The sequence below is a fragment of the Protomyctophum bolini genome, assembly GCF_963924005.1.
Source record: "Protomyctophum bolini genome assembly, chromosome: 13".
NCBI lineage: Eukaryota > Metazoa > Chordata > Actinopteri > Myctophiformes > Myctophidae > Protomyctophum > Protomyctophum bolini.
In genome coordinates this window covers 15,655,967-15,675,150 of record NC_137874.1, presented here as the reverse complement: position 1 = coordinate 15,675,150, position 19,184 = coordinate 15,655,967, and the positions used below count along the sequence as shown (strand labels likewise).

Below are 19,184 nucleotides of genomic sequence, written 5' to 3'. Positions count from 1 at the left end.
CTCCTGGAAGTCACATACTATATTTCTCCATTTGTCTCTTAGGCGGTAAGGCAGCTTCTTAATGATGATCAACAGATTAGAAGACATATCAAGCTCGTGCATATAGTTGACATCTTCCATGGCATTACAACATCCTCGTAGGAAAAGACTGTAAGCTTGCAGAGCTGTAGTGTCATCAGGTTTTATTGACGGCCATAAAAGAGCCTTCTCCACATAGGCTGTTGAGATTTTATGCTCGTTGCCAAAATGCTCCTTCAGTAGAGACTTAGCCTTCCTGTATCCTCTGTCTGACATCATGTGTAAGCAGCTCCTCACGAGTTCCCTTGGTTGTCCTTGGGTATACTGTTCCAGATAATATAGACAATCTGTGGGATTTGGGTTCTTAGTTTCGATGTTATGTTCAAAGGATTTTATAAAGGTATGATATTTAAGTGGGTCACCATCAAAAATGTGAATTTCCTTCTTGGGCATAGAAGACAGACATTGTTGTTGAATGAGTAGGGCTGTGATTTCGTTTTGTTTCTCCATGACAGAATAGATATTGTTGCCTTGTTCAACTGGACCTCTGTTACCCATCTGGCTTGCCACAGGTGCTGTAGTGCGAGGCCGGACGGCCGGATCCACAGCTCTGCCTGTGACAATGCCTGCTGGTGCTGATGCCCCAACATCTCTCTCTGGTATTGGGTTTGCTATCAGTGAATAGACCGGAGCCACAGCGCCACCTGTGGGTGTTGCAATTAGAGCTGGTGCCTGTCTGGGTTGTGAGGGGACCTGTCCTGGAGTGGGTTGTGCATGTGATGTGGAAACAGCTGCGTGCTGTCTCTTCTCAAAGTATGACCTCATCCCATCTGTCACTTTAGATGTAATAGAAACATCAGATCTCCTTGAATCTAGCACCTTTATTTTTGCCATATTAGCAGCCATGTTTGTGTCCAGCTCCAGCTGTTCTTTTTGTCTTCTTAGCTGCTCTATTTGTGCCTCTAGGGCATGTTTTTCCTTTATCGTTTTTTGCTGAGCAATGAGACCAGCCATTTCTGCCTGAGCTTTCAATCGTGCTGATGCTGTACTTGAAGCTCTACTAGAACCTTTTGTTTTCTTGCTTGCATTTGATACACTGTCACCAGGTTGAATCGTTTCCTGTAAGTCAACTGTTTCAGATGTTGCCTGTTGTGATTGAGTTACCTGTTGTGACTGATCAGAGTGCATTTGAGCATTAGGTGGCATTGTCTCCTGCTGCCCATCATTTATTTCCACCTCCTGTCTAGCAGGTATTTCAATATGCCGTACATGTCCAACATTGATTTCCACCTCTTCAGGTGAATACATAAATTCAGTAACTGGCCCAGTTTCATCCACATTACTCATTTCATGCATTGACATTTCATACATTGGCATTCCAAGCTTAATAAACCACTGTTTCACATCCTCCATGAAATCTTTATGGTGTTTTGAAACGCGTGAAAACCACACATTCTGATTTTCAAGTTCCTCCTGTGGAATTGATAGGATTAGTGAATCGTGTACTGCTTTTGCATTTTCGTACGCATTTATCAGTTCCCCCATTGTGCTTTGCACATCCTTTGCATTTGCGTCATCTTTCATTAGCCCTTTAATTTCTCTTGTGAGCTCTTTCATTTGTTTCACATGTGAGTGGCGGTCCTTCTGATTCTTTTCAATTTTATTACCCAGTGCTTTGGCTGAGAGCTTGACCCTCCTCCTTGTGTCCTCCATTTGATCCTCCTGATCCATTCTGTTTGTGTCTGTGACGTTTGTGTCACTCATTTTCCATTTCCAACATGTAATTCACAGCAAGAATACACAGCAGGGGTGCCCACAACACCAGCCAAAATCCAAACAATAGTCCCCAATGGACCAGCAGTAGTACTTCTTTCAACTGTGTTCAAATTCAACCAAATACACAGAAGAGAAGAACCTGCTATACGATACGATTGTATTTCTCACCAATGGCTGTGATGCTTTGCTGCTTGTTCAAACATTTTCATTGCTGTTGTCCATATGTCACTCCAAACTGAGTCACACTCTTCTCCAATCCAGAAGTCAATCCGTCCAAACTCCATGAATCCATGTTGTCCAATTAGTCCTGTACTCCAAAAAGGTAGTTTTTTACAATTGTAGAGACCTTTTGTCCTTGTGGTGGTTGACTGAGAGTACCTTTTTCAAACTGACTGGCTTTGTGCAGCAAACTTAACCAAAAAAGGGAAATGAGGAATGTCCAGGCGAAGAGTTGAAGTTGAACTTAAAAGGTTTATTATATCCAGGTTGAAAACAAAAAATAAAGATACTTTTAGCATATAAACTGTAACTTAGAATAGAAGGAGGTGCAGAACAAAAACCAGACGTAAAAAACTGTGAACCTCCAATCAACAACACCTGGCCCTCTGATGGCCAGGTAATTTATGTCCTCTCTGCCATGTCTGTAGGGGGTGACAAAGCACACTAACAGCGGTGTTAGACATGGCATGATGGCACATACATGATGTGATGGCCTATTAGTAGATCGGCTCCTACATGAAGTACTTTAGTTGTCAAGGATGCAGACAGAGTTGAACCCAGGAGCAAAGTCACAACAAACAACGATGAAACAACATATGCAGCGCAAGGATTTGAACCCTGATTCTAGCAATCTAGAATGTATCAACTACCACTGCTTGTTTTCTGACATCACCATCCGTATTCATGTCAATACAGAAAATATTAAAATAGGGAGGAGTAACCTGTGTTGCAATTAAATAAAGAACCGTCCAAAGCATCAACTCTAAATATTATACTAGTTGGCAGCATGCTGAACACAAAGCATCCAATTACGTACACTACAAATAAAGGCCTACACAACACAAACGGTACACCCTAGTGAACAGCAAACAAGAACAGGTTGCCCCATTTGACATTTACAGCAATATATAAAATCATAACTCTAAGAGTATACAAATGGAACCAAATGGAACCAAATGGATCTGCCCTATCTTCTACAGAGCATGGGAGCAATAAATGAATAAAATATCAGGTACAGTAAACATTCTGCAATGCATATTGTCTAAAACCATCAATCACTCATTTGATTTCTCACTGTTGTAGCATTTGGCAATTTTGGCCTATAGCATCAAACAAACTTTTACCCATTATAAAAGTTTACTTGCGCAAGCAGAGCGTGCAAGTAATGTTGTTTGTCCAGTGTTGTTTGTCCGACGCATTACGCAGCCACGGCATACGCATAAAACGACCCAAGTAACCACAGTATACCGCTAATCAACTTACAAATTACATATATACATAGAGGCATTTTCTTTAATCCACCCGACACTGAAACATATCTTTATTACGTCACCATTGAGAGCCAGTTATACCCTGGCATTGGTACATATCTTCATTATGTCATACGCAGCCACGGCATACGCATAGAACGACCCAAGTAACCATAGTATACTACTTTTCAACTTACATATTACATATACAACTTACATATACATACATACGTATATATGTAATCTGAAACCTATCTTTATTACGTCACCATTGCAAGCCAGTTATAACCCCTAACTCACCCGTATTAATTACATCATTACTTGTTATGCTTTGTAGTGCTTAATTGGTTGTTATTAATTACGTAACCGTTCTATGTCATTAACAAGGTTCTCTAATAAAATTTCATTCAAGAGTTGTCAAATAAGGCAGGGGTTTTCAACTGATTATGAACCAGGGACCGCCACCCTGACTGAGAATCAACCTGGGGACCACCGTTGTGTTGGGAGGGGGGGGAAATTAACCTTCCATATTAAAATCATGTTGCTATTGTAACTTACTGTATGTATGAGCGAGCAGACACATGCAATTCATTATGGGCACATTTCCTTATAATGGTGACTCAACCAGACAATCCAGTAACTGACAATATCGACATGTCACCACGTAATTTACTGCATTGTTTTTCAACTTGTGGTCAATACAATGAATTAAAATACAAATCTTCAAATCTACATTACCAAATGCATGGCCAAGGACCACATGCAATACCTTCACGGACCACCAGTGGTCCACGGACCACCTGTTGAAAACCCATGAAATAAGGTATCAGCTTTCAGTCAGATACACCCAAAGAAGATACTAAAATATAATAGAATCTAATAGGAAGAACGTGTCCTGACAAGCGTAAGGAAGACAGAGGTTAGAGACAGATCACCTTGTAGCACCTCGTTGTGAGAGACGAAGATAATAAGATGATTATCAACACCACCTCCACCATGGCCTACAATAACATAAAGGACGTTCAAACAGTGCAGTGTGACTCTGATCAGCCCATGGTGACAATCAAAGCAGATGGGGTGGGTTATTCTAGGAGCGTGGCAACAATCATGGACATTCGTAAGGAAAGGTGCATATACCAGGAATGTCCCCATGAGGACTGCAAGGACAAGATTGTTGACCGTAAGAATGGAAATTACCGCTGTGAGGGGTTAACAACACTTCATGTGTTAACTCACATGTACTAATCACGTCACGTGTAACTCACATGTACTACTCACGTCACGTGTAACTCACATGTACAAATAAATCTACAGAAATGGAGCTAGGCAAATATTACAAAACGGTAAACATGATGTGTCTCTGTTTAGCGAGTATACATTGTGCACTGGCATGCACTATGAACTTATTTATAGCCCCTGGCCCTGCTGGGATGTAAACAAAATCACACCCGTGTGAAGTGAGTGGTGCAACTCCATGTGGGGGTCCCCGGAAGTTCCATACCCACATGGGTACAAAACCATTCATGAGTATATTGTACAACCTCTTGCTCACATTTTCAACCTTTCATTGCAACAGGGAATAGTTCCCTCTGAACTAAAAATAGCCAAGATTATCCCTATTCACAAAGATGACCCAGCCATTTTCAACAATTATAGACCTATTTCCATTCTGCCTGCTATATCCAAAATACTCGAAAAATGTGTTTATCATAGACTAATTGAACATCTAAATAAGCACAACATTATTTATACACATCAGTACGGGTTCAGAAAGAAGCATTCTACATAATATATGGCACTTATACACCTACAGTAGTAAATTAAATATACAAAGCTAGAGATAGAAAGGAAAATACTATTGGTATCTTTCTGGACTTTTAATACGGTCAATCACCATATTCTTCTCCAGAAACTGTCTCATGTGTGAAAAACAATGCAATTCTCTGGTTCAAGAGTTATCTTGAAGACAGACAGACAATAGCTTGAACTGAAATGTTTCCGTGCTCAAAGTGCTGCAAAGTGCTACCGTTAAAATAAAAACTAAAAAAAGAAATGGCCTGTCTTGGTTTAAAGCCCACTCACCACGACAAGGTGCAGGCCGAGAGTGGGGACCCCCCCCCCCAAAGGGGGAGGGGAGGGGGAGGGGGAGCAGAACACAGCACAAGAACACATAATAATAATAATAATACATTTTTATTTATAACGCACTTTACATTTGAAGCAAATCTCAAAGTGCTACAGGCAGAAAAATGTAAAAGAAAAATAAGAATAAAACAGTTAAAACAGCACACACTTTATGAGCAGTCCAAGTAGCATGACTGCCATTAGCAATAGTGGTTAGGAGTCAAGATATGTAGCATCATCTGTTGTGATCCGTCACTTAATATATATAGCTTCAACCTATAGGCTCTGTAACCCTGAGAGAAAGAAAGAGAACAAAACAAACATTGTAACAACATTGTAGTGCGTCTTACTGGTAGTAATCTTGCAATAACATTGTAACGCTAATGACATTGTAAAACTGTAATAACATGATTGTAACATTGTAACAACACACTCACCGGTCTGCCGGGTCCACAGGCCGGGGAGAGGCAGGGAGCCAAATCTGTACCTCTCCCCCCGCTGTTCTGAGGAGGGTTCCAAGAGCACCAGGCATCATTCTCCTTTAAAAACAAACAAAAAAAGTATATATATTATAAAAAAGACCCGTCTGAAGTGAGCTGTACTGTACTGTACTGTACTGTACTGTACTGTACTGTACTGTACTGTACTGTACTGTACTGTACTGTACTGTACTGTACACACATAGCTGTCTATAGGAGTGGATGCACCACTCAAAAATCACCCGTGTGAAGTGAGGGGTGCTCATAATCATCATCATCGTACATCATCATCAAGATTGGTGGTGCCTTAGTGGTCCTGACTCCCTAGTGGTCCCACTGACATCTGACTGGTTAGTGGATTTGCTGACATACCCCTTCATTGTCAATGGCAATTAATGTTTTGATGTTTAATTTACGTCATATTTGAAGGAAATTTGACCTAATTTCTCCTGTCATTGGCAAATATTGATTCGTGTGGGGACAAATGCTGTATTAAAAAAGAATCACTCGTGTGAAGTGAGGGGTGTCTTTACTGTCTTATCATCGTACATCATGACGTAACGTATGTTGTTTTGCTCATACACACATTCACCATTCATTGTCAATGGGAACTGAAAAAGATAAACCAAACAAGAAAACTGTTTGAATTGGGCATAGCTTCGCCGTCGAGAAAGACGTGACATTACTCAGTTAACCCATTTTGGGCTGCGGTCGATTAAAAAAAAAGGCTTCTAAATCCTAACATTTTCTGAAAAACCCATGTTTCCATGTCAAATAGAGCTTGTAGATCTGCTATTGTTGGACATTGTTATATAGGGAAACTGTTGGACGTTGTTATATAGGGAAAAACATAAGTAGGCTACAACAGTAAAAAAAAAAATACTTGAGTATTTCAATTTCCAGTACTTTTACTTCACTTTCAGTCTTTCACCACTACATCTATAATATTGTAGCATATGTGTATGTGTGTGTGTGTGTGTGTGTGTGTGTGTGTGTGTGTGTGTGTGTGTGTGTGTGCGCGCGCGCGCGCGCGTGCAGGTTCCAGGTGGTCCCCGTGCAGCTATGGCGTTTAACCAAATGTACCCTTATTATATATAAATATATATATATATCTTTAACTCGAGATAGAATGAAACCAAATGGACCCGTCAAGAGTAAAACATATTGTTAAATACCTGCATTAGGCCAATTCATTTACCATAAGTCTTGTACAATTAGATGTAAAATAATTGTCATTTTGATCAACGTTTTCCTGCTATCTCCATGATGGTACCAAAACAAAATCAATACAGCATGGACAAACAAACTCTTATCCACTCTTATCCGATAACCCCTCTCGGAACCCTCCATAAAGCTTTTATGAAATTTGGATTTCGCTTTATAGTCTTAATAATGTCAGAAACTTTACTGCCATTGGGTTCTGCTTGTGGGGCTAATCCAACGACAACATTTAAATAATGGACCCTGATGTAAAGGGTTGAAAAGCACTGAGCTAAGCTAACAGTAGGCTAACACCTGAAAACACTCACCAGAGTTTGATCAGCTGATGGACATAAAGGCCTACTTCTGTTTCCACAGCTTCTTATAGTTGTTTGGTTTTTCATCAGCCTCGTAAAAACACTGACGACTCTCATTAACTCCATGTAGGCCTACATGTCGATAAAAGTTACATTAAAACAAACGGATTGTTGTAACAAACACTGTCTCTCTAGAGCAGCGTCTTGTTGGGCGTGTGTGTGGTCGTGGTGGTGGTGTGACCAAAAGGTGGTGTGCACGCTGATGACTTAAATACATGCACGTGCGATATTATGGAGCAGCCCCGCAACTCCATGTGGGGGTCCCCGGAAGTTCCATACCCACATGAACGCGTCCAGGGTACTGGCCCGGTTCAGACGAGCGGGAACATCCAGACCCCCAGGAACACGCCCGGGGAGCCGCCTGCGTCCGAAATGGTTGAGAAATGACAGTTACTGTACTGTAACCGAAATCATCAAATATAGCCTACAGTTTGTGTGTGTGTGTGTGTGTGTGCGTGTGTGCGTGCGTGTGCGTGTGCGTGTGCGTCTTTGTGGGGTTCTCCTGATTGGATGAAATTGGTGTCCTGAACTGAAAATGTATTTTCTGTTTAATAAAAAGATGGAGAGACCGCTCAACACAGGAAATCTCAACCTTTTCTGAGCACTGAACCCCATCTCTCTGTTACAAAAGGTTGTTTTAAATAATTTTAATTGCAGTTGCAGACATGGTCTATAGCATTTAAATATAGTATATAATATATTTATTTTTTACAAAAACATCAAACCCCATTTAACAGCATGCTGTCTTAGTTATGAAGCATGACATCTTGCTCTTACAACATGCATGCCAATCATTGTTGGCACACACAAAGCAAACAGTCTTGCTATTATGTCCATGTCAATTTGAGCCACAATACCTCATACAGTGACTCTTTGTTCTTTCGAAGTGTTTACTTGGTCTTATTTCCAGTAAGTAGGCCAGCCTTTCTTGTCACGTGTCACGTTTCAACATCTGGATGTATAAAAACAGCTGCAGTCCGCTGAGCTGACACACACACACACACACAGACACACTATAGGCTACAACAACCCCGTACACAGAGAAAGGTTCAATCAGGCTAGAAATCATGACTGTAGACGTAGTTCCAGACGGTAAGATAAACATAGTAGAACTGGAGCATTTCCTTAGAAACCCCCCGCCTGACTTTGTGGTGGAGACGCACACAGGCTGCTCTTATGTCCAAAGCAATGATAACTGCTTGGTGCTCATCGATGACTTCCAGTGCTGCAGAGGAAAAGTGGTTTTCCACAACTCACTGGGACGGTAAGGACAGTAAAATACCCAGTGTTAATTTAACTAACTTTAATTTTGCATGCAGTGTAAGGTTTATTACAATATAGATCTATTGTACCTAATATATATTGTATATTGTACTGTTACTAACTTTCTGAGCCGTCTGCCTTTTTTGTTTTCCAATATAGAACAATTAAAATGCATAATTTGTGGGACTACACACGTGTCAGAAAGAGCCTGCTATCAAAGAGGATCTACATCTTAGTGTCTGCGTGTGAACAAACCACTTCTTTAACAAACAAAAGGGCCCACAAAGCACCGAAAGGTAATTTCTCCATTTCTAACTTTGAGCAGCGCACTCAAGCAAATGTGCTGTTGCTCATTTTCTGGATCATAAAGTTTCTGTGGGTTGCTGACATGATTCAAATAAAATATAACGGCACCCAATTATTATTATTGTTTTCGCTGCATACTGCATAGTGCAGCACACTATGTTTGGGCCGGTTACAGGCAGTAGAAGCCAGTGAAGGCTGACTCACTGTCCAAACATTTTTGCACTGGGTGGAGGAGGAAAAAGCATGAAGGGCAGCACTCAGACTCTCTTCTCTTCAGTTTTGTCAGTGCTGAAGCAGTTTGTGTTGTCCATGGATGGGAGCGACCCCTTCATCAAGTGGGAGCTGGAGAGAGGACTCAACTGGACCATCTCTTCTGTTGCTGGGGAGAGCTACAGGGTCAAGGTAAGCAGATGCACCTACACTGTAAAATCATAGTGTTCAAATGAAACCGAATACAGTCAAAGGTCTCCGAGGGCGGTCCACCAAATTGAAATGACATCATCATAACGTTCAAGTTCAAGTCCATCATACTTTTACAATGTGACCTACACACTGATGTCATGCTCATTAAAAGTGACCAACCCAACTTATTTTTCTTTTAACCAGATTGATTTCGGGGAGGCATTGCAGACCTGGGCAGGAAGTCTCCATGTGCTAACAAACAGAGGGATTGTCAAACCAGTATGGAGAGACACAAGTTTCACCCTCAAATACTATTCCGACTCTCTTTTTGACTTCCCACACTGGTTCGGCTTTAGTAAACGGCAATTTAAGGTAAACATATCTAGCCCATATCCCAATTATTATAGCCAACTGATTCCAAATGTTTGTCTTATTATTAACAGTGGCGTGCGCCTAATCATAATTATGTTTCTATACCCCCTGAAAGATGAGGCTGACCTGAACCCTCATCAATGACTTCAGAGCAAGATATGAAGCAATTTTCTGCTTACATTAAGATTCCACCAGGGATTGTGTATGCATCCATAAGATTCCACCATTGCAGGGATGGGGTCTGCTTCCATAAGGGGATCATCTTGATGAACAGAATAAGGACCTGGGACCTGGTACCCTACGGAACAATGCATCACCTGACCTCATTTATACTTGGCTACATTTCTTCAGTTTAGTGCATGGAGGCGTTACTTTCCTATTCATATTGAGAATTTGATTCTGATATAAGAATGTTGAAAAGTACTGGGAGAACTTCCATGTCTGTATTCAAAGTACTGGGAGAACTTCCATGTCTGTATTCAAATCCTGAAATCAAATGTAAAATGTGTCATGGAGATATAAAATCTTCATTAATGTTACACTGAGTGATTTAGTACATCTTCACATTTACAACTGTAAACTTGCATGATTGATTGACATGTTTTAATGTGTGGGACAGGACACTCAATTAACAAACTTAATTTGTATATAGAATATTTCTTTTGTCTTTTTATTTCTGTTTTTTTATATATATTATTGTGGCATATCCTATGTCTCCCAGAAAGAATTGTTATTTTATGTTGGTTTGATATGTAAAATGACCAATGAAAATGTAATTCATACATCTTGGGAATAGATTAGATAGATTTGTTTTGTTTAAGAATTGTGAAACTTATTTGTTTTTTCAAATAAAACAAACAATTAAAAAAATGTATTAGCGTGTTCTCTCCTCAGTGCCCATACCCGAGACGGGGTTGACGAAAGGGCCTTTATGTGTGGAGTTTGCATGTTCTCCCTGTGTCCCCTAGGGTAGGAACCCTCACAAAAAAGTAATCCTGGTCTCTAAACTACCTCCCCTTGGCCAGCCGTGGCGCTTGATGGAAGGGAAAGGAACTGGTCGGTCCGCCCGGTGAAACTCTCCCCTGTCAAGTGAAAATAAGCAGCTTGGACTCCTCATGCATGTAAGGAAGCATGAGGTCAGTCCGCTGCCCCCCCAGGTTAGCAGAGGAAGTGTAGCGCCCAGGATTACATTAGAATCAGATAATTGGCACTGGGTGAAAAAATGCGTTGCAAAATCGTGGTATAGAAATTATAGAAAAATAAATGTATTAGAATTAGATTAATTAGAATAAATAATAAGACGAATAAATAAGTGCTTATAATGGTGTTTAACTGTTTATTATATCAAACTAAAGTCAATATTTTTATATAAAATGTATTGCCTAGCTTAATATTTCCAAGGGAGGTATCCAGTTTCTCTTTGTTACAGTAGCGTCACACTTTATTGACATTAACGTTTCAATTCCTCTGGAATTTACTCTAAAGTATTTTAAACAATTCTTACTAACATGATCATGATGATCATCAATAGATTGCTAGATAGAAGATAGAATGCTCTGTGCACATGTGTGGGACAGGACAGTTATCAAGTAGGAGTGTCTATCAGTAATTGACAATTTATTAAAAACAGGAACATAGACTTAATGTAGAGCTTAAAGGAATAATGTAAATAGGCTATTAATACTATTAATGGTGGTTCTTTCAAATACCGTAACATTTCTGGGTCTGATCATAATATCTGCCAAAGGCTTTAATGATAGAGCTTGATAGTTTATTGAAAGGAACATAGTAATCTCAGAGATGACATGCTTATGTAAAATCAGTGAATACAGGGGTTACTACATCTCAAAAGGTGATCCTTTCAATAAATCCAAACAAAGTTCTGATAAATGTCCGTTTAGTTTGACTATGTTGATAAGAAATCTAATTTGTTAACATAGAATTGTTAGTTTGGTGTAGTAAGTGCTAATTAATGCACAAGCTGCTTAAGGAGAAGCAATAGAGATCACTCATATTGCCATAGTTGACATATCATCATTCAGGTTTGTGGGCATTGAATAACATATGTCATTATTAATAGAAGAGAAGTGTAATGGATATTCAATTTGCAAACTTTTATCTCCAAAGGATTGAACTATGATATTGAATGGTATGTCATGCTCTAAAATCAAATTTAGTATTTCATTCAACTATTAACGACTTATGATAGAGCTTGCGCATGTATTCATTCATTAGATATGACAAGTATTCTTGTAAAGAGACATAGCGGTAAGTATGTGTCACGGTGTCTCACGTGTTCCTGTTTTTTATGTTTGGACAATAATGTGACAGACTGTACATATCCTGGTAAATGATTGAGAACCACTCCCACCGTAGAACATGTGTCCCACACGTCACTCTGCAAACAGAAGGCCGAACATTGTCTAATGCTAAGATCCTGGAAATCATGTAAGTGATTAAATTAAAGTGGTTTGTTGAAAAGTAGCTCTACTCAGTCTACTGCATTAATGCAGTAATCATTGTTGTTTAGAGTGTTCACTAACAGGACTCTCCCATCTCCTTAGTACCGTAGGCCTAAACAGAAAACTGACTTTCAGCTCGGGACACCAATTTAATCCAATCAGGAGAGAGACATCACACAAGTGATTTATCAGTTTCAGTTCCACAATTGGAACTGAAACGTTAAGAAATGTAAACTCATGAATGGTTTCTCTGTCCTGGTCGGATAAAATTGGTGTCCCACCTGACATTGTATTTTATATTAATAGAGTATGAACAATAAATTGTGATGCTTTAGCTAAAACATAAATCATATAGTGGTCAATGGGAATTTAGTGGTTGAAAGACGTGGGGGATAAAGACAAGTTGCTTCTTGTACGACCAGGTCGCTTGCCAACATTTTTTTTAAGTCACAACGTAACACAGTCATACCGGCGATATAGGCCTATGAATAGCCATTGTATGCTTGCACAGGACTAAGGGATGAGGAGGAGAGCAGATGATGCACTGGTGATGATCTCCACATACTCCTTGTAGTTGTCACCATAGAAGCGTGCCAGCAGGTAGTTGAATATTCCCACCACGCACATGAGGATCAGGAAGAAGATGACACGTTTCCCAAACAGAAAGCCTGGAGTGCTGTGATACAAATGAGGGATGGGAATTAGTGAGACGACACACACACACACACACACACACACACACACACACACACACACACACACACACACACACACACACACACACACACACACACACACACACACACACACGCACACATTTTGTCTGACGTTTTGGATAATTATGGACAATTTTGGTCTGTAGCATGCATGAAATAGGAATGCCAGTTTAAATTATTTAAACTTAATTGAGTTGCCAGGTTAAATAATTCACCTTTGACAGGTTTGCCCCATGTAACCAATAAAGTACTTCTGCCTGACCATGAGGTAGAGGATTCCAGCGAACGCAGCAGGAGCTGTAAGAAGAAACCAGAGACAAAGTTCCCTCAGTGAAACAGGAAGTCCAATAAAGATGCCTATTGTATCCAGTGGTTCTCAACCTGTGGGGTCAGGGGCCCACTGGTGGGCTGTGAAGTGGTGGGCCGCCAAACGCTTTGGAAAATAATGATAATATGAACTCATTGTATGTTTTCTTTACAACCTTGAAAGAGTTTGTTAACTAACAGCTCCATTGATCCAAGTCACACAATTTATTGATTGATCATTGAAACAAGAACCACTGACTGGTCAAATTGTTTCTTAAGCCCTAAGCACACCAAAGGGTCACCATGGAACTCCTTGGGCTGTATTTTCCGTGTCTTAAGTACCAGGTCTTATTACCTAACTTGAGTAAACTAAAGACCTGGAGGCGTGATCAATGCCATTTGGCTATTCTGAGTGGCCAAAGAGCATTGCTCACGCCTCCAGGTCTTTAGTTTACTCAAGTTAGGTAATAAGACCTGGTACTTAAGACACGCAAAATACAGCCCTAGGGTCCAAACGGTTGCAAGGAATTAACGATAAAACAGTCTTGACCCTTTGGTGTGGTTTGGGCCATTGAATTCCATGCGTTAAATCACTAGGGTCATCTTGACCCTTTGCTGTGGTTAGGGCTTTAGACTGTGGAATCCTCAGTGATCACTTAAAGCTGCAATCCCTAAACTGTATGCTCTGGGATTGGAACCCGCAGGTCTACCACGTTATGAAAATTGAGACCATTAGAGCAGGTGAGATATTATGCCTAGAGCTGCATGCATTACCTCTTGTCAACCAGTAGGTGTCCTACCTGACCACAATATCTTGATATCTCAAAGGGATACCACCTCCAACCACTGTAGTTGTGTTAGTTCTATTGTATTAACTTGCAAAAATAAAATAAAAGTTAAAAATAAAACTTTATTAGCTAAATATAGTTTTTTTTTATTGCAGCTCTTACTCTGAGAGTGTATAATGACGTTTTTATCTGTGGTACAATTACTGAAACACGGTTATGTGCTTCCAAGACCACAACCAATATGACAGAAACAATTAATTGATTTACTTGTAGTTAAAGTAATTAACATGTAATTAATTAGCAGTTAAACTGCAGTGTCAAGTTCATTACCTTGGTTGAGACACAACCCAGCGCACCACATCACTGCCAAGAAGGTGGGATAGGCATCCATACAGTTACGACTGCAGAGAAGAACAACCAATAAACTGTGATTACTGTTGAAACCATATTTCCAGAGGAAGTGGTCTTGTATTGCGATCAACAACGATAACCAGATATTAAGCAATCACAAAATGTTCTGCCTCCGTGTTAAACAACTTATGAAAGACTTGTAATGTTTGGCCAATGCAATGTTTTAATCTTTTTGCAAATCCAAAGACAAACCGAGGCCAGCCAGCCTGTGACATCAGTTGCCTATGACATATTTATGACGTACGTTTAAATGTAATTTCCTAAAAGATGGAGATAAAGGATAAAGATGGAGATTTAAAAAGGAAAAAGTGACTCACTGCCTGCTTGAGAGGGGGCATGTAGTGTTATTTATATTGACTGACATTTTAAATATATCATTACAAACTGAATGTGAATTATAGGCTACAAACTGAATGTGCCAGAAGCACTTCCTTTTTTACGAACTAGGAAGGACTTTGCAATACATGCACCAAGAAAAAACTGTCAAACTTTGCTCAATATGGTCACCACTTGTACATAGTGTGAAATCAGTGGACGAAGCATGTCTATTGTCTAATCAAGTAGGCCTTATTATACAACAATAGCCATTTTGAATACTTAAACCCTATAGGCTGTTGCTAGGATATCCAGGGGTCTATACATGGTTCCCTGTGAGCTTGTAGATCTGCTATCTTTGCCAAATGTTTGCCTATTATTACATGCCCAGAATTAGAATATGGATGCTACGTTTCATGTGGTTAATTCCTATTTCACCGTGAGTTGTTGAACATTTACTAGCCAGATTTGGGCAAGGTTTCAGCCCAAGCAGAGCCCCAATGATCTCCATATTAAAAACAATTGTTAAATATTTAAAACATATGAACCTCCACAAGCCAAGGATAGTTGGGTGATATGCTGTAAGGGACACTTATGTTATTACTTATATTATGAATAAAACAGAATAGCTAAAAATGTACACCGGCTACCTTTGTAAATGTTAGCGAGCTCTGAACGCAATCTCATTACAGTTAACTATCTGTGTTGTAATCAGGAGCTGAACTATCCTCTACATTGACAGAACTGATATGCGAATGCAAAACCAAATGTAAAGTTTACATGAGTCACATGCAAATCTGATCTAGTAAAGACACAGATTTGCATCAACTGAAAGAAAGGCCATACAGGTCAGGATAACAAATATATTATGGTCTGCAATAAATATGGTTTACAGCAGTGGCCCTTTTCATATAAGTCCATTATTAATTCGGCATTTGAGCCACCATTTTATGACATAAAGGCTCTCAGACCAAAGACCAAGAATATGTTGTTGTCATTGGATAAGTTTTTGTCCACAATTTAATTCTATATTGTTGTTACTTATAGGAGAGATAACAGGCAAACATTGATCAAAATAACAATTCTTCTACATTCTCCAATTGTGTAGTCTTCTTGTTAATTAAGCAATGCAGATATTTAACAATAATTTAACTCTTGAGAGCATACAATCCCATAAGGGTCCATTTGGTTTCATTTCACACTCTCAAGAGTTAAAGATCTACAGTATAAGGGTCCATTTGGTTAGGGACTCTCCATCATTTACCTGGGGACCACTTGGAACCTCCTCAAGGACCACTAGAATACAAAGACAATATGGTAACGTTACTTACTTGGCACATGAAGTGTGTTCAAAAGCAGTCGGATGGGTATTTGACGCCTTGCCTTCTCTCTCTACCTTCTGAGCAAAGAATGCTATAAGCAAATGTAAAAGTATTAATTCAACGTATGCATCACACTAGTTTTACACAGTCCCTTGATGTAGCAGGGGATGAAATAATGAATACATTGATTTAACATAAATAATCATAATAAACAAACAAATATCTCACCATTCTGAAGGACACTGATGATGGTGACAATGACAAGCAGGTAGATGTGTTCCACTACAACTGAGTCCATGTTAGTTAGGTCTGAAGGAGATGCTTTCAGAGACAGACAGACGGACAGAATGCGTTTCGGCCAGGCCTTATGAGTGTGCAGCTATATAAATGACACTCGTCCTTCCTATGCATATCCGTGAATAGTTCACGCCCCCACGCACATCTTGTGGTTTCCTCTGTGAACTGTGGTGTACCGTAAATCAAGACCCATCACTTGCTCAATTTGTGACTTTATTATTATAAGCCTAAACATATTATATAAGCCTAAACATATGTGGCAGACTCACTTTCATTCATTGCAGATTCACTGCCACTATGCGTTACGACTAGACATGAATGCATGAGTGTGAGTGTGTTATCATTGTATAAAATGAAAACAGTCACAATATGTTTATATTGGCCACATGACGTCTCACGCCATCACGTCAGTGCTCTAAACAAACATTAAAAGTCCATAGACTTGGTTGCCATATGATGTAATTTCAAAAGCAATGCATTGGATTTGGAGGGGCTAGCTCCCCTCAAAAACGAATATACATAATGCTACAAGTGAGTACTGTAGGCCGACTGCTCAATAGATACTAAATAGTAGGATGATAGTAACTAAAAAAAAACATTGCATGGATGGGATGTATCCTCAGTGATGTATCCTGAGGTCAACGGGGTTTCGGGTCTCTCAACATCATACCCCTCACTCAGGCGACCCAGCCGGGAGTGATCAAGTCCCGACTTACGTCCCAGTAGCTACCCTCAATCAGTCCCACTAGGGAAAAACCAGGGGCACACAATCCGTTGGAACTACTCCAAAACTACTCTGCCAGGGCTGGGAGGTACACTTCTGGCACATGGAGGGACTAGGCTCTGTGGGTTGTCTCCTGTCCGGGCCCCTCCTATGTCTCACCAGGTCCACTCCTGCTCTCACCAGGAGTAGAGCGAGGACCTGTGCGTTGCACCAGAGTCCCAGCACCAGACACTGGTGGGCAATGGTTCCACACTGTCATGGTGCTGCGGTTCCGCTTGCTGCTTGCATGGCCCTCCCAAAGGCCTCACCGAGGGTTGTTGGGCTTTCTCCTCACGGAGGCGCTAACCCATACTGCTCACCCGGGTGCCGTCTACATTCCAGCTGTCACCCGTCTCTCCGGTGGTCACCAGACTATACCTGGTTGTCACATAGACATATTTTCTATTCCTATGAGTCACTATAAATAGAAGAACTATAACAAAAAAACATCGCATAGTAATATACTGTCTATGTATTTGAATCAGAATCATAAAACACGGGACGTGATGTTAAGACTGTCCATTGTGCGGGCTCACATGAGATTTGCCTTGATGTTAAAGAGTGGCATTAGGAGTATTTCTTAACTAGGGTATGTCAATTTTGGGACACATCCTCAGTAGTGTGCCTTTGAATCAGCGGGTGTTTCGGCCTTCCAACACTATACACCCTCATCAAAGGTGGCCAGCTAAAGGGTGATCAAGCCCCTTAGCTTGTGTCCCATGCCCAATCATTGAGATTTGCCTCCCACGAGACTATGCAAGGCAGGGGGTCCTCTTCCCTGAGCCAGCCATACAGCTGACCGCATAGTCGCATACCTCATATGCCCTCATGTTTGAGGGGTTTGAATGGAGTTCTCAGATGTATGTGTGTGTGTGGGGGGGGGGGTCATGTTCTTATAGCCCAGCAAGGGTCTTTCCTTTTAATCCAGATCCACTGGCTGCCTCTTTCTATGTAGTAGACTAGTTCGTTAGTACGATTATTGTTAATATGTGGTTTCATTTCGGACACAACCAATGACGACACAATGACAACAGCCTGCTTCTGTGAAGTCAGTTGTCAGTCCCAAACACATTATGTGTCTATAGTTTGGGTTTCCTACCTTTTGATTTTAATTAGGCTAATATAAAAAAAATTAAATCACACATTCCATGCTCAGCCAATCAAATCATCACATTCACCCGTGCTGCGGGTTACAAATCACCCGTGCTGCGGATTACAAATCACGTGTGCCGTGGGTTACAAATCACTCGTGCTGCGGATTACAAATCACTTGTGCCGCGGGTTACCAATCACTCGTGCCGCGGATTACAAATCACTCGTGCTGCGGGTTACAAATCACCCGTACTGCGGGTTACAAATCACCCATGCTGCGGGTTACAAATCACCCGTGCTGCGGGTTACAAATCAATATGATGCGGGTTAAAAATCACTCGTGCAGCGGGTTACAAATCAATATGCTGCGGGTTAAAAATCACTCGTGCAGCGGGTTACAAATCACACGTGCTGCAGTTTAGAAATCACTCGTGCTGCAGGTTAGAAATCACTCGTGCTGCAGGTTAGAAATCACTCGTGCTGCGGGTTACAAATCACCCGTGCTGCGGATTACAAATCACTCGTACTGTGGGTTAATAATCACTCGTGCTGCAGGTTATAAATCACTCCTGCTGCGGGTTACAAATCACTCCTGCTGCGGGTTACAAATCACTCGTGCTGCGGATTACAGGTTACAAAGCATGTGTGCTGCGGGTTACAAATCACCCGGCTTCCTGTGAGGTTAAGCTTAGGTTAGGGTTTAGGATAGTGTTAGTACTGGTCGGACTATGATAGACAGATAGGCTACATCACCAAGTTATTAGTTTTGATTTTGTGTTTATTTCCAGCTTTTGGTGTACAGTTTCAAATTATGTCAACAACATGACGTCACAGGGATCTAAAAAGTACCGGACGACATATACACAGATTACACACAAGTTAACACAACACGTTATTTTCCATCGTACTTGAATTCCACTTCCACA

General features: G+C 40.6%; 2 protein-coding genes across 2 annotated transcripts; one reads left to right on the top strand and one right to left on the bottom strand.

The window, feature by feature from the left end:
* The first annotated feature begins 8,442 nt into the window (after nucleotides 1-8,442).
* medag (mesenteric estrogen dependent adipogenesis) lies at nucleotides 8,443-10,656 on the top strand. Its single transcript, XM_080779918.1, has 5 exons — nucleotides 8,443-8,707; nucleotides 8,866-9,002; nucleotides 9,290-9,414; nucleotides 9,619-9,786; nucleotides 9,902-10,656. The coding sequence occupies exons 1-5, from the start codon at nucleotides 8,511-8,513 to the stop codon at nucleotides 9,914-9,916; spliced, it is 642 nt and encodes a 213-aa protein (XP_080636044.1). The 5' UTR covers nucleotides 8,443-8,510; the 3' UTR covers nucleotides 9,917-10,656.
* A 568-nt stretch (nucleotides 10,657-11,224) lies between these two features.
* On the bottom strand, nucleotides 11,225-16,464 carry alox5ap (arachidonate 5-lipoxygenase-activating protein). Its single transcript, XM_080780025.1, has 5 exons — nucleotides 16,335-16,464; nucleotides 16,116-16,197; nucleotides 14,389-14,459; nucleotides 13,180-13,261; nucleotides 11,225-12,924 (listed from the first exon to the last, which is right to left on the bottom strand). The coding sequence occupies exons 1-5, from the start codon at nucleotides 16,402-16,404 to the stop codon at nucleotides 12,762-12,764; spliced, it is 468 nt and encodes a 155-aa protein (XP_080636151.1). The 5' UTR covers nucleotides 16,405-16,464; the 3' UTR covers nucleotides 11,225-12,761.
* Nucleotides 16,465-19,184: the final 2,720 nt, after the last annotated feature.